General features: G+C 36.7%; 1 protein-coding gene across 9 annotated transcripts in view; it reads left to right on the top strand.

Moving 5' to 3' along the window:
* The window catches only part of pard3bb (par-3 family cell polarity regulator beta b), a 219,763-nt gene that overhangs the window by 7,009 nt on the left and 196,591 nt on the right, over positions 1-16,163 (top strand). For 7 of the 9 annotated variants that reach the window (XM_040147956.1, XM_040147955.1, XM_040147954.1 and 4 more), the window contains exon 3: positions 5,408-5,509. The exons of 1 other annotated variant lie outside the window; for it this stretch is intronic. In XM_040147956.1, coding sequence (XP_040003890.1) covers positions 5,408-5,509 — 102 coding nt within the window. Of the gene's footprint in view, positions 1-4,973; positions 5,014-5,407; positions 5,510-16,163 lie in introns of all 9 variants that reach the window. One more of the 9 variants, XM_040147961.1, reaches the window with a different exon arrangement.

Below are 16,163 nucleotides of genomic sequence, written 5' to 3'. Positions count from 1 at the left end.
TGAATCCGATTAGCAGGTAATTGAATCTGATTATGAACAATCAAGATGAACAAACTGCCCAACTAGATGAGTGAAGAATCAGCTTGTGCCCATCTGAAACGTGGAGCTGAAATGTTAACATTATTAGTAATAGTTACCATGGCATTGCTACTGGCAATTTTCTAACTTCGCTTGCCACAGAAGACAAGCATTGTTACTGCTGGGTCACAAGATGGGTCAACACACAATTTAACTCAGATTTTGTTATTTTTCCACAGAATTAGGTGCTTCATCAGTATTCACTCTCTCTACAAACTGGTGTTAAGACACCTTAGGGGGCTCCAAAAACAATACTTTATAATACTTGCATACCTGAAATGCTTGATGAAATTGTGATAATTCCAGACCTCTCAGTTTTGGACTAGAACCCAAATATTGGATACGAATTTTTTTATTCAGTGGATCTGATGTAAACTGCCTCAGATTTAACCTGTTGCAGTATGTGGAATGGATGCCTTTCACATTTTGTGTAAACAGCAAGCGCTCCAGTGTTTGCTTAAAGTGAACCCTTGATCACTGTTTTGCGGTGTGCCCAAGTCCACTTCATTGCACTGCCTCCATTTTTCACAGCAGTGTGCATACCAAACCCTTGTGTCAGTTGGCAGACTTGAAAGGCTGACTGTTCAGAGAAGAATGGGGGGGGTTATACACATACCTAACGACACTGAACAATCTACTAAGTGTTTAAACTGTGGTGGGATTTCTCTACAAACTAATAATCATTTCTAGATCATGTCGTAAGAGTCAAATACCTAAAATTGCCTAAGATTATCTGTATTAGCATCAAGAAAAACACTGTGTTAAGTGTTAATCCCCTTGATTTTCAGATTTGATCAGTGTGTTTATAACACTTATGTTTAATCCTACAATATGTAAGTGTCCCTATAGGTTTTTAAGACTTGCAGGTACAGGGTTTCTGCAGTTCCCAAAAAATATGTAACATATTAGTCATACACTCCCCCTGAATATCAGATTTTATCAGTGTGCTCACAGCTCTTATTTCTCTACCTCTCCATCTTGTCTTCTTAGCTATATGGCTTGCCTACTGTCTGCTGGTGTTCTACAAATACCTTTTTATTACAACATTCACTGTTTTTTTTTTTCTTTTTTTTTTCTGCAGCAGTCAAAACATACAATTTGATATATGAGTCCTATGTCCTGGCTCATGTCTGCAGTGGTCAGTCTTAAATACAGGGAGAAAATTAGTTTTGAAAATATCACAAATTCTAATGGTCCAACGTAATTTTGCAACTAAATTATTATTTAGTCACAGTATATTATTTGTATTATTATTTTTTTATTAAGTAATATAAATTAAAATGCCAATTATTTTCTCAATTAATTGATTAATCTGTTGGTCTATAAAATGTCTGAGGTAGTATGGTGAACAAAGCCTGTCACAGTTTCCTAAAGCACAAGATGACATGTTCAAATGATACTATATCTGAACTGATCAGTATTCAGTTCACAATAGTATAAAAGAGAAAAAAACATAAAATCCAAACAGTTTAGAAGCTGGAACCAATACATGTTTGGGATGTTTGACAAAAATATTGATTTTTTTTTTTTTTTTTTTTTTTAAATTTTAAATTTTAATAATACTTTACAATCCACTTAGGGCTGCAAGTAACGATTAATTTTATTATTGATAGATCTGCCTATTATTGTTAATTCATTAGACATTTAGTCTATGAAATATCAACAAATTGTCAAAAAATGCCCATCACAACTTCATAGAGCTGCATGTGACGTCTTCAAATGTCTCATTTATTTTGACCAAATGTCCAGATACCTAAAAATATTTAGTTTATATTTTGTGACAAAGAGAAGCAGGAAATCCTCTCATTTGAGAGCCAGGAATCAGATAATATTTGCCATCGTCTCATTATTTTTGCTTGAAAAATAACTGAAACAGTCAGGTGATTATCCAATCGACTAAGCGATTAGTCAACTGTCAAATGTTTCAGTTCTAAATCTTTCGACATTTTTTTTGAACAATGTAGTAACAGCATATGCCTAACACAAGTTTAAGGCATGAAAAAGTGATGAAAAAATTATTTAGTCTGATAGACAGCTACAGACCCTAAAGTGTTCAATTCATAATTATATGTAATGGAGAAGCACACAACTTTGCATTAGGATTGTATGACATGACCAGCTTGACCAGTTCATGACCAGTTACAAGTTTTTGCTTGATAAATGACTAATATGGTTATTTATTAGAATCAGTTTATTTTTGTCAGTTGACTGCAGTCAATGTTAAACAGTAATGTAGCAGCTTTGCAATGAATAGAAAAGAAAAAATAAAAAAAAAAAAATTGGCATCTTGGTTGTGATACACTAGTTAAGGATTTATAATAGCCCAAATAAAAACTAACATTACTAAGGGTGCAAAACCTGCCCTGAGGCCTCAGGTTTGTCAATTGGTTTGTTGTAATTTGATGAACTGCCAATTTGTTTGCGACCATGCACTCTTAAAACACAACATTAACTGAAATGAAAACGCAATGTATAGTCTGCTGTGAACTGTATTGTGGAGTCTGCAAGGACCCATGGCTCATTTTTGCCTGAGAGCCCCCCTAAGGCTTTATTGTGAACATGGCAATCAGAGCAGGCATTGTTGACATAAAATACATTTTTCTTACTTTTGAATTCACTTAATTGATTATTAGCTACAACGCAATAGTTGACTTTAAACAAGACATTGAAAATGTTACCCTTACTGCTTCTTTGTAGTCTTGTTCTTTATAAAGAATGTAAAACATGTTAGAGTTTATTATATCTTTTTGTCAAGGCATAGTTTGTAAATTTTATTGTGTAGTTATTCACAGTTTGCGTGGGGAAGATTGATTGAGAATTTGCCAGTAAACCACCAGTATAGACAAAATTTAGAACTATTAGAGCTCATTCTGAAGCCCAAGCGGTAATAACACACTAGACTCAGTGAGATGTTATGTGCAAAGCCGAGGGCAGAAAAGATAAAAAAAAAATTTACATGACACTTTGGCACAGAAATTTTCCCAAGTAATCATAAAAACATTCACAGAGTTAATATGCCTTCAAACCCTGAATGATAGTGCTCAGGGCAGATAAACACTGTGTAAAAGAGAAACTAAACAATCTAAATGCAATGTTTGAAAATCTCTCTCTCTCATACATCTGGCCTAGGTGTCAGCCAAATCAGTAATACAATAGAGTAATACAATGAATTCCAGCAGGAAGAGAGGAAGAGGGAGAGACATTTAACAGTATAAACAGCCATAGTGTCAGAGTCTAGTGTAACAGTGATGGTTAAAAATATATTGAAATGTCTTTTTTTTATGACATAATAGAATAAAATGATTTTTTTTATGGAACTAGGCTATATATAAGTAGGCATAAATGCATGGTCTTAAGTCAGCAAACACAACTGTATTTGTAGGTTTCTTACATATATCAGATGGCGGTGAAGGATGTCTAAGCTGAAGATTGCTGTACTGTATTTGGAGGTGTATTTTTGTCATGTAACACATAAAAAAGTGAACCATATATAAGCTGACCTTTTACCGTATAAATTGAAGTATGGTGAAAAGCAGTGTTCCTACTGTAGGTATGTCATCAAGTTATTACGGCTAGCCTTACTACACTCACTAAGTACGTTTTAAAATGTTAACTGGTTTAAATGCTACTTTGAATTATTTCCAACCCGTTAAGAAAATTTGGAGGTAGACATATACACAAAGCAGAACAATTACACATTAACTATAACACAACTTGACTTTTGAACAAATCTTTTAACTTTTAACATCCACCAGTCAAAGAACTCATTATTTCAAAACATTTTCTGTGCCTTGCTTTAATGAACACAGTTGAGCTGCATGTCCAAAACTCCTATAAGACTCCAAAAGTATACTGTATAGAGCCAATCAGCTGTGACTCCGACTTGGTTACTAAAAATTAATGGTATTTCTCCTGCTGGTTTGTTAATGTGTATTACAATGAATCAGAAAGCAAGACGTATCTCTAACCAGATGTAGTGTACAAATATACAAAGAAACTAATTTACACTATCAAATTATTTAAAAAAAATGCAATTAAGTATTGAAAATAGTGTTGCTGCAGAGTTGAGTTTAGTGTAGGAACTGGTATTGACATCCAGGGACCCAGAGTGTCTTGTTACATCTTACATCCTCCCTGATGGGAGTTTTTGAAAAGCACTGACAAGCACCTAACCTTGAAAGAGTGATTTACTGGAGCACCGCCCTGAAACGTTTTGACCCATATCTTTCCTTAGGCTGTGTGTGGTTTTGTATGTGCCTGTGTGTATGTGCCTGTGTGTGCATATGCGTATGTCATCTCTATGTTGTTCAACAACCAGCTCTATGTAGTCAGCTGTCCAGTGTAGTGTTGATTTCATTAATCACATGCCCAACACAGCGGAGAAAGGGAGTGTGGAGGGAGAGAGAGAGGGCCAGGTTGGAGTTGTAATCTGTACAAGTCACCTAGGGAAAAACGTGAAAGATGTGTGGAGGAAAGAAACAAAAGGGAGAGCAGAGATGGAGGATAGGGGAAGGGGAGTCGAAAGGGAGAGCTACAGAATTGAGAGGCAGAAAGAAAGAGTTGGTGACCAGCAGAGAAGACATTTATGGTTGCTCTGAGCTTTAGCTTTATTCAATTTAAGTCTCCATGAAATAAAAATGTACTTTTTCATTGTGGGTCTAAATGTCCATATCATAATGTATGCTGTTAAACCCAAGTGAAGGTATCAAGACTTTAATTTACCTTTAAATTAAATCAACTCTTAAATACCTTCTTTGTTATGTACTAGACATAAATAAAAATACAAAACATTCGAACCATTAGGGATTTTTTTTAAACTATGCAGTCACTTTGTACCTACTGTGAGGTCAAACGGCCTTTTTACATTGTTTTCTGTTTTTCATGTTACACCCTAGTTCAGTAAAACGTCAGTAGGAGATGGATCAGATCAAGCAAGTAAAAAGCTCTACTTTTTACAGTGATTTTCACTTTAAAATATAATTATAGACAGTGAATAGATTTAAGTCAGGTTGGACCAACATTCTTATTACTGATTGAGAAAATGTTACAGTATATTATTATAAATGTTTTGTTACAACAGAGGCCACCATATACCCACTACATGTATCATCTTAATTTTTTTATTTACTACTGAGGCCTTTGCACTTCTGGATTGATTTAATTAGATGATCACGAATAGTGTTAGTGACATTAACACCCACTATTTTAAGAACTAGACAGAGACATTATCCTCATATAATGTAAGCAAAGTGGGGAGAGTGATTATCTGGTGATAGGTTTATTCACATATTAAGTCACTGATTTACATTGGTTGTGTCCTGTGTTAAAGGAAGGAGAATTCCTGGTTCGGACTCACCATGTTGAATACTGTGATGGGGGGATTCTGGACCCTGATGATATACTCAGTGATCTGGTAGAAGACAAGGACAAGGTAAGAACCTCTTGAGCTAGAATTTAATGTTGTCTTTGTGCTCCTGCTTTTAATCTGATAATATAATTTAAGAGATGGTTGAAATTGTTTTACTTCCTTTTAATTCCACCTCTTTTAAAATAAAAAAAAAACTAGCACTGACCAAGGAAGTCAGTGGTTTTATGTGACTTTAAGCTGATCACAAACAGCCATGTAACATTGACCTTCTTAATTAATACCAACAAACTGGAACTAAAACGTGTGAGGTTAGATTTTAATAGCCATGAATTAAAATGGCCTGTTGACCAACAGTCAGCAGAGTACACAGACATGCATGTGACTAACCAAATATCCAGCCAAGCAGTCCGTGAAGAAGAGAAACAAATGCCAGGCAGCTCTTTTTGTCTACACAGAGCTGCAAAATAACTGTATTTAAGTCAACCATCTTTATCCCTTAAATCCTTCCTGATGCCTCTCATATAATGCATATAATCCTTTTGATTAATGCTTATTAATTAGTCACATAACTGTGTGTGTGTGTGTGTGTGTGTGTGTGTGTGTGTGTGTGTGTGTGTGTGTGTGTGTGTGTGTTTGTGTGTGTGTGTGTGTGTGTGTGTGTGTGTGTGTGTGTGTGTGTGTGTGTGTGTGTGTGTGTGTGTGTGTGCGCAGAAATGTATACGTGCTTGTACAAAGGTTTGAGTGGCTGTCTAGTATTTTGGATGTGTGTGTGCTTGTTCTTGCTCTAGAGTGTTGAGCTACAGTGGCCTATAAGACACTCCTTTGGATAGAATATTGCCTCACAAGCAAAATTCAAAGGGAAATGGTTTTAACTTGCCTGTAGCGTTAGGCAGTGTCATTAGCAATTCACTTTTGGAGACTTTGCAAACTCAATCTATATATTCCTTGTTTTTTCTTATTTTTCCTCTGAGGAATGGGTCATTTTTCATTTTCCCCTTTGGAAAGTCTTGTGTTTTTTCATACCCTTTCATATACTCTGGTATTATTAGAATGTGATAAACGGCCTACATTAAGGGCTTTTTGAACCATGACTTAGGACCTTAAATGAATCTTGAGCGCTCTCTTCGTGGCTCTGCACATTAAAACAGTATCAACATGTTATAATGAGCCCGTGTCCTATGGTGAACTGAATTCTTCATTTAGGTCACAGCTAGTAAACGTTGGAAGAACCTACCAGCTAGAAAATGTAATGTACAGTATATATCCCTGCCCTCGGCTCATACTGTATACCTTTAAGGATGTATAAATACTGCAGGATTTGTTGGAGATTCTCTGAACTAATTAAGAACAAAGTTGCATTGGTTGGCAATTTCTAACCAGGACTGAAGCCTCTGTGAGTGTCAAAATAAACATTTTTATGGTTCAAATGTCGATTTTTAGAGTTTGTAAGCAAGATATTTTGTCATTGTGAGTCTAGCTACAGCTAATTGAAACATTTTGAGCGTTTTTTCCTTTACAGACAACCTGCAGAAAAGTTGACTAATGAGAACTACAGTGAATACATCCACACATGACATTTTAGAAATATTTATAGCCTGTTGTTCTCTTTGCTGGATGAGTTTTCCTGATGAGCTCTCATGTCTCACACATGACACACTAAGCATCAGGCCAGGGGCCATATGAGTCAGTGACAGGAGTAGTAACATAGTCAGGAGACCAGCACCTGACCTAGAGGTTTGCTATTATGATAGCCTGTTGCCATGGTTTTGTAGAGATTCAGAGAGCAGCAGGCACTGGTCCCACAGCTGAGTAGTTGCCACTTGCCCTGTGTCGCTGTGATCTTGTTTTCTAGCGCTTTTTTATGTTGAGGTGTTATGGTCTGGAGTTCCGTCCATGTTCAGTCACTGTAGCACAGAGAGTGTACTGCACTGGTCTAATAGCCACAAAATCTCTGGTCTGAAAAAAAGATTGTATAGTATTGGCCGTATAGGCAAAGACCAAGGTTGTGTCTAAAATCAATCCCTATTTGCAAAATAGTACACTACATTTACCCTTTGCCATTTTATTTGAGTGTACAAATTCTGAGTGTGTAAATTTATCCATGCTCTGGAATACACATTTAGGTGCTACTTGGACATGTCATCATTGATAATCCTGGGGTCATAGGGTCATTTAACCCTTTTGTGCTCGTTCGCCTCTTCAGTACGTTCTTCCCAGGGGACAGTACATTCCAGCAAGACCAGTTGCTTTGTAGACTCCGATGTCCGTGTCTGGGCGGGGTAAAGTGGTTGCGATTTTCTCTGGGAACTTGAGCTGCCTTCCTAGCTCGACTTGGAGTTGCCAGTCCTGTGCAGTGGGAAGTAGCCCTCCCGAGGAGCTACACCGATGTTGTGCCTTCTCTCCACCTCTGACGAAGGTGATGGTGTGTTTGGGGGTGTGCTGTTTCTTACTGTTTTAAATCGGCGTTCTGATTGTATCCGCCAAAGACCTTAGAACTTGGTCGTGGTGCCAGCGGTATCGCCCATCCCCCAATTGCCTTTGGGCAGCAACTGAGGTTATGCTCGAGGTGCCTCTTTTCTGGCACAGCTGACCTACTGGAGTGTCTGCCATGCCCCAGCAATGCAGATTGTCTGGGTTTGGGAGAACGTCATAAACCAATTGGATGAAAACTTGATGTGTAATGGTTCACCCAAAAATATGCATTTTCACGTAATTTTGGACTATTATCAATTCCATATTTATAAAAAGTAGTTTTCTCTGACAGTTAATATTTTTCTCACTGCCTTTTTGAGCTCACCATCTATGACAGACATAATTCTTGGCCGTTTGAAAGACTTTCTCCCTGGTTAATTTTTCGAGTAACGACATCGGGACACGCTAAGAAGTATTTTCACTCCTCATTAATTAATTTCCTCTGGTTAGTCCAGTTTAACCTGCAAGACTTTCTGAAGGCTGATGTAACATCTTCTGCCGCCACAAACACTTTTAAGGCTGATTTACTCTGAAATGCTCATTATAGATGGACTCGAAAATGCTCCCTAGCCTAGCAACGTAATAAGGCTACAAATAGCCTATAATTCAACAATCTCTAAAAGACTGTAGTTACACTGGTACTCTCTCCATTCAAAAAGAATATCTATTGTAATAAATCAAAATGTAATTGTCTAGTCCTGAAATATAGGACAAACCCCACCTTTTAAAACTAAGTTTAAAAAAAAAAAAGATCTTATATTAGGGCCAATAATATATCCTTTCTCTCCAGAGTGTTAGAGAACTCTCAGCATAGTTTTTTCCGTTCATTCAGTTTAGGCAGTCCGCAAAAGTCCTTAGGTTCTGCACCTTGGTCTAATAATGGTAGGGAAAATCCTGTATCATATTGGGGTGAATGACGGAATGAGCCCCAATATGCCCAAATGAGCCGGGTTTTCAGAGCAGTTGGACCACATTTGCCACAGTCAGATGCCCCTGCCCCTGAGGTTGTGGATTGCATTGTTTGTATGGAGATGAAGTGTTACAAACATGTTGGTGAGGTAGCTACAGTTGATGCCTGCCAAAGCTATTTTTAGCACATGTTAAATTCTAAATCTGACATATCAGAACTGTCAAGGGAAAATTAATATAGAAAGTATTGAGTTTTGTTAGTTTGCATTGATTGTTTTATTTCTTATTTTTTCCACTTTGGCGTAGCAGAACAAGCTGAAACTATACAGTAATATTGGGATATTATCACCTTATAAAGTTGTTATGAGGAACATCTAGCAGACAAAGAGCATCTGTAGCATTCATTTCAAGTTGTTTTTCTGTTTACCTGACAAATGTAAGTTCAGCTTAACTATCCTTTTAGCTCTGGTTCAGTGTTAATCAACTCCTGAGGAAAATATCTGTCTGAAAGATGCTAAAATGTTCCAAAGAGCTGAGGGGAACAGTGACCTACGACTGAGATGTTGCACTGCCTTTTCATTGTGGAAAAGGACTGAGGAAACATTTAGGTAATGTTGATGTCAAAAAAGGAGAAGTTTATCAGTCTGGCTAGAAGTAAAATGATTAGATAAGCTTTGAATCATTTGAATAGTAGAGCTGTAGTTAAAGCTGGTTTATCAGGTTTCTGTTTCAAGCTTGGAGTTATAATGACTGTAAATTCATGTTTGTGTGTATGTGTGTAAAGATGCATACTGTATTTATTGACTGGTGTTTTGCATTTTGTCTCACTCTCTCTCCTCATTTACTCAAAAAGGGTAGTAATATCCTCTTTTTTGTAAATATCCCTCAAATTCGGTGAAACTGTACAAAAAATACTTTTGGTACACAAAAAAACTAATGTTAAAGCAAATGCATACTACAAAATACAAATTTTTATACTGGGATCAAATACAGTGGCGCAAACTGATTCCCCAAATTACACACATATGGTGAGACACACACATAGAGAAGTAAACCGTACAGAATGATATCCAGTAATACATACTTCTGAGCACCAGAGATTGCATATGAAATGAAAGTGTGAAATATTCATTGGATTCTCAGGCAAGGCTCTCATAGTATTACTGAGCTGAGATGAATAAATGGCTTCTAATCCCAGATGAGTGTTTTACTGCAGGCAGACTCAGACTGCCAGGCTTTAGGTTTATAACCACAAAGAAAACAGAGTAGATTTTTGAGGTCTGCTGAAGGCGGAGGTCAAAAATAGTGTTTCAAAAATCCATGGCTGAAATATACTTGAGTAATGCATTTGCAGAGAGTGCTCAAATTTATGGTCCTAAATAGCTTAAAGTGCTGTGACAGCAAACAAAAGCACAGCAGCACAGCAAGTTAAAAGATCGCCTACATTTGCAAAGTTGCTATTTATTGTTCTTCAGCCTGTGTGCTTGAGCACAGGCAATCTGAGATAAAATAATGGATATTACAGTAAAGTTCCAATTCTCAGGTTTAATTTGAGAAGGTTTACACCAGTATACAGGGTTTTCCCTAGGTTTTCAGAGGACATTGGTGCTGTCTGGGTTCTGTGAAGGTGGTGGTGGTGGTTGGAGGGTTTGAAATTATTCAAAGGAAATTTTAAGTTTTTTAAGTTATTTTTTAATGTTGTTTTTGACCATTATCCTTACCACATTTGTGAAAGAAAGCTGGCAACACTTATTGTACTTGTGTTCAAAAATCTATTCATTTACCGAATAATATGTTTGAGATTTAATGAAAATTTATGCGGATTACCTTAGCTTGTATAGCTGAGCAGTCACAAGAGGAGCAGAGAGACCTGTCACGTCCCATAGCAGCTTTAAGATTGGAGAATGTAGCAGTGGAGAAACTTGTTATGTTTGTATCAGAGCACAGCGAAATATATGAAATGACAGTTACTGTATCACCAATATTCATTTGTGGAGTAAAAATGTACAGGTCCTCAGAGCTTCCGGTTGGTGTTTGTGCTTATTGCAGTCGCTAGCAAGAGTAGCCTGACACCTAACATTAACTCTAGGTTAGTATACATTATTGTAACAAAGGATGCTCTCAACTGTATTTTGGAAAAGCGTTTTTTTATTTATTAAAAACTTCTTTGACCAGAGGTTTTCATTAGAAAAAGATTTTATGTGGGAACACAGCCTAACTTTGTTTAGCTACCACGCCGTGTGAGATACTAAGGTTAGTTCAGTCAAGGTATCTTTATGTAACGTCAACTAACTAGCTTCACTGGCTAACGTAACTTTATTCAGTACATGAATATTTATGTAAGATAACTAGGTTACCAATGTCTTTAGTTGTCAGCTAGGCTACATTAGTTATATATTCTATCTGCTATCCCTATTATTAACATCCATAAGAATTACTCCCTAATAAAAAAAATAATAGAAAAAGTTTCTACTTCGATGGTTGTAACTACTATCACAAGTGAATGGTATAGAGAAATATCCAATCAGCTTTTTGATTAGCTTGGCGATGAGCATCTGACACACACCAGTAACAGAAACGTTCATCCAAACACTGATTGTTGATTGGCAGGTCATTCTTGTTGCCAGTTTACCTTTCCATTTGAAATCAGGCCATCTCTCCTTTTTTTTTTTTTTTTTTACTTTTTTTTGTCAGCACATAGAGCTCTCTCTGTTGTTTTTACATTCAGTCTTATATGTCGCCTAAATGCCTTTTTTTGTGCATTTAGCTTATGGTGCTCCGCAAAAATACTTTGTACAGCGCCTAAGCCTTTTTTTGGTAGGGAAAACCCTGGTATAGAGAGAACTGTGTGGGAGATATACATGAAGCCCTTATAACACATAGTGCCCAAAGTTTAGGGCTTCAAAAATAAGTGGACAGATACACGTGAAGTCAAACAAAATCATCATAATTAATATTGTGTGAAAAATCATTTGCAGTCAATGACTGCTAAGTCTTCAACTCATAGATATCGTCACAGTTGGTGCTCTCCCAGGCTTTCACTGCAGCCACCTTCAGCTGTTGCTTGCTGTAGGGCTTCTCTGAGTTCAGTGTAGTCTTCAGCAAGTGAGTGCAGCTCAACTGGATTGAGATCAGGTGACTGTCTCTCAAATTAAATCTGCGATTTGGCACTTTAATGTAGTATCTATTATTTTATTTCAAATTGAATGTGCTGAAGCCTAGAGCAAGAAATGTTTAATTTTCCAAATACCTACAGTCTGGACTGTAAATTCTGGTAAGTATACTTACCAGAATCTTTTCTTTTGATGAAAGGATTGATATCAATTTCGTCTATCTATTTTCAACTCTTAGCTTAATTTAGCTCAAAGACTGGAAGCATTCAGAAACTGTAAGCCTTGGTCTGCCAAAGGTATGTACAGCATAAGTGCTTTAATTCCCTCTCCCCCAACAAACCAACACTTGATTATTGTTGAAACTGAGTGAGAGAATTAGAGATGTGTTTGCTTTGGGAGTACAATATGAGATCAGAGCCTGCAATGAAGGCACTTTGCAAATGCTTTATTACATAAGACAGCATTGTAAAAAGTGCCACTTAACTTTGATGTTTTGGATCTTTGATGCTTGCCTGCAAGTTGTGTACAGTTGTCATATACAGTCAGGTATATAATTATTAGGACAGTGATACAATTTTTGTAATTTTGCCTCTGTACACCACGACCATGGATTTGAAACAAAGCCATCAAGATGTGATTGAAGTGTAGTCTTTAAGGTTAAATTAAGGGTTTAAAAAAAAAAAAGTGATGTATCAATTTCAGAGGCTCAAAAATAATTGTAGAAATTTACATAATTTTAAATATAAGGATTATTTGTAATACTTGGATGAAAATAATTTGCTGTCAATGACTGCCTGAAGTCTGGAACCCATGGTCATCACCAAATGCTGAGTTTCTTCCCTTGAGATGCTTTGCTAGGCCTTTATTGCAGCTGCCTTCAGGTGCTGCATGTTTGTGGCTTCTTCTGTCCTCAGTTTTGTCTTTAGTCAGTGAATAACATGCTCAATATGGTTGAGGTCAGGTGACTGAGTTGGCCCTTGAAGAATATTCCATTTCTTTGCCTTGAGAAGCTCTTGGATTGCTTTCACAGTTTGTTTTGAGTCATTATCCATCTGTAACAAGAAGCGCCATCCTATCAGTTTGGCTGCATTTGGCTAAATCTGATCAGATAGTATAGCCGTATACCCTTCAGAATTCAACCTTCTACTTCTATCAGCAGTCACACCAGTGACCCAGTTTTATTGGCAGCCATGTATGCCAATGCCATAACACTACCTCCACCATGTTTGACAAATGATTTTGGTATGACGTGATATGCTTTGGATCATGAGCCAAAATGTCTGTAGTTTGCAAGTTTACCTTTAGACCACAACCCACACATCCCCACCCCTATCCTTTTCTCCATTACCCTAATGTCTCCCTTGCACATTGCATGTGAAAAGTAAACAGGAAATATGGATTCCCATCAGTATTTTTTATGTAGCTGGAAGTGACATCCTAATGTATTTTTCCATCTTGTAGGTATTGCAGAATACCCCCCCACACACACACACACACACACACACACACACACACACACACACACACACACACACACACACACACAGCTTACTTCCCTTTGCACTCCAAGTATGTGCATTTGTGTTTATATGTAATGTATGTGCTTTGCTCACACAGTAAACTTAATATAATTTATTAGTGTAGAGGAAACTAATTAAAAACCTACAATCAGTCACAGACTACGTAACAGCTGTTGAACTTGTCTTTTTAACAATTTAACACACACACACACACACACACACACACACACACACACACACACACACACACACACACACACACACACACACACACAAAGTTGAAATCCAAGTTGTCCAATCAGATGTTGTATCTGATTGCACAATATGGGAAATGTATGCAAAATTATATAATGTTAATTTTGTCAATTTTTTAATTACTATTTGCTTGTAATTATTGATTAAGAAAGTAAATGATTATATCATACCCATAAAATAGTTTCACCAATTTAGAAACAAATGTAAAGAAAGCCTCCATGGAAAAGACTAATGGAACACAGACTAGCGTGGAAGTAGGGTGGCTCTCTATGAGCTGAGCTTTGAGCAGTTGTGCCAATCATTATTTATTGATAGCTGGACACACACATGCACAGAATGTCGCCGGTGGTTTGATTATATAGCATCCTTATTCAGATATAAATACAATTAGCCTTTACCAGGACTACCTATTGATTCCTCTTCTAGAAAAATAGTTGTGTTCATGATGAGTGAATTTACTTCGCTTTTTTCTGTTGATCCTTTCCCACAATAGTAATATTCACAACAGAAGATATATGACAGTTTAAGATGAAGATGGATCTCTACAGCAAATACCTGATTCTTGTACCCTGAGTTGAGGTATCAGAGACGGTGTTGACAAATTTAGCAGATTTATATAATGCTTTTGTTTTTTTAACAATTAACGTTGTACTGCTCCGTATATTCTGTGTTTTTGAAAGTTTCTTGTATCCTTCCCCTGATCTGCACTTGAATAGTCTTACCACAGATTAGTTTATTAGTTTTCAAACATAGAAACCTGGCATGAAAATCAGAAAAAAAGAAGGGCTTGTGAGCTCTCTGGTGGTCCTGGGGTTCTCCAGTGGGCACCTCCTCAGAGAAATTTAGTCCATTTAGGGCTATAATGCCATAATAGTGTAATTTGCTGGAGAACTGTTTGTAAGTTGTCTTGTAAATCCTGTTAAAATACACTTTGAATTGATCAAACTCGAAGCATGTCTGGCGATTATACTGTCTGTCTGGCTGATTAGATGAAACAACCTTAAACGGTCTGACTTGGAGACATTAGGATGGAAGGTTGGTGGACCCAAGCCAATTCAATGGGGAGTACATTGTGTGCATGTGTCTTTGTATGTTTATTTTCCCCCACGTGTGTATGTGTGAGTTTTCCAGTCAGCCAAAAACTTTTGCTGGAGAAGACAATCAGGCCAACAGCTCATATCTCAGTTTTGGTAATATTTAGATAATGCTCAAATTTTTTCTCTTTCTTTAACTTTCTTTTGTTTCCTTATGATTTTCCTTTCTGTTTTCTTGGCCCATGTTGCCATTGCGTGCCGTGGTGGGTGGTAGGAGCAGGGTAGGGATAGACAAACAGGCAGACTGGCATTTATACTCACAGTGTCTGTTGTGTTGGCATAGTGACTAAAGTGTAAAATAGCTTTGTTTGGCTCTATTTAAGTTTACTTCTTCTTGTGTTTGCCCACTTGAATGTCTTACTCTAGCCTACATTTTAATCAAAGGTTGGGGATGAGCCAAAAATTATTAATTGCCCATGTCTGAATATCTTTATTATTTTTGATTTTATTATTTACATAAAAATCTCTTTTCCTTCTGTCACAAATCCCATCGTTTGAAATGATTTATCAGCTGGTTAAACCTAAATAATTAAAACAATTAAAGGTTACTACAGTACAAGAATCATTAACAAAGTAGCCAATCCTAAAATAATGAGGAGATTATTCAGAGCAGGTTCCATGTTATCAGCAGACTCTTCCCTCTCTTCTTCGCTTTCTATCTCCATCCATGATCCATTATCATGAATTCTTTGCTGATCAGTGGTAAATAACACAAGCTGCTCCTGGTAACAGATATTGCTCTTTAAAACATGCTCATTTATGTCTCTCCTTCAGTTTAAGCACTGCCTTTTTAACTTATAGCTTGCCCGCACATTAATAATATATTTGCTGGATGTGATAGTTCTGGAAACTTACAGAAATGTTAATTAAGCAAATGTGAGTGAAAAATGATAATATGGGGCTGCTACACCATTTGTTTAGATATGCACAAAGACACACATAAACACACTTATTAAAAGTAATTTGGCGAAATTAATGTATTTTTTGCATCATTTACAGATTGATTGCTGTCATCACTGCTTGTATGAACTTGTAATAGCAATTACAATGAAGCTGGAATATAATCATCATTATAATCATCATCAATAATTCATCATTACAGATCATTTTAGTTTAACTTTTAATCTTATAGCTGGCTGGGATCTAATAGCTCAGTTTGGTCCAAAACAGATTTTTTTAAGTTCAAATATAGTTTTGGTTTTGTTCGGGAAGTACTATAGCCTATTCATTTAATGTTTTGTGTGCTAGTATCTTGTCATATGTTCTCGTATGTATGCTTTAAACATGTAATATATGTGTAGCCTGTAGAATAGACTTGACAGATCCTTCATAGGTGACTAATTTAGGAGAAAGC

This window comes from Xiphias gladius, chromosome 16 (genome assembly GCF_016859285.1).
Source record: "Xiphias gladius isolate SHS-SW01 ecotype Sanya breed wild chromosome 16, ASM1685928v1, whole genome shotgun sequence".
Taxonomy (NCBI): Eukaryota; Metazoa; Chordata; class Actinopteri; order Istiophoriformes; family Xiphiidae; genus Xiphias; species Xiphias gladius.
This window is presented reverse-complemented; position numbering and strand designations above follow the sequence as displayed.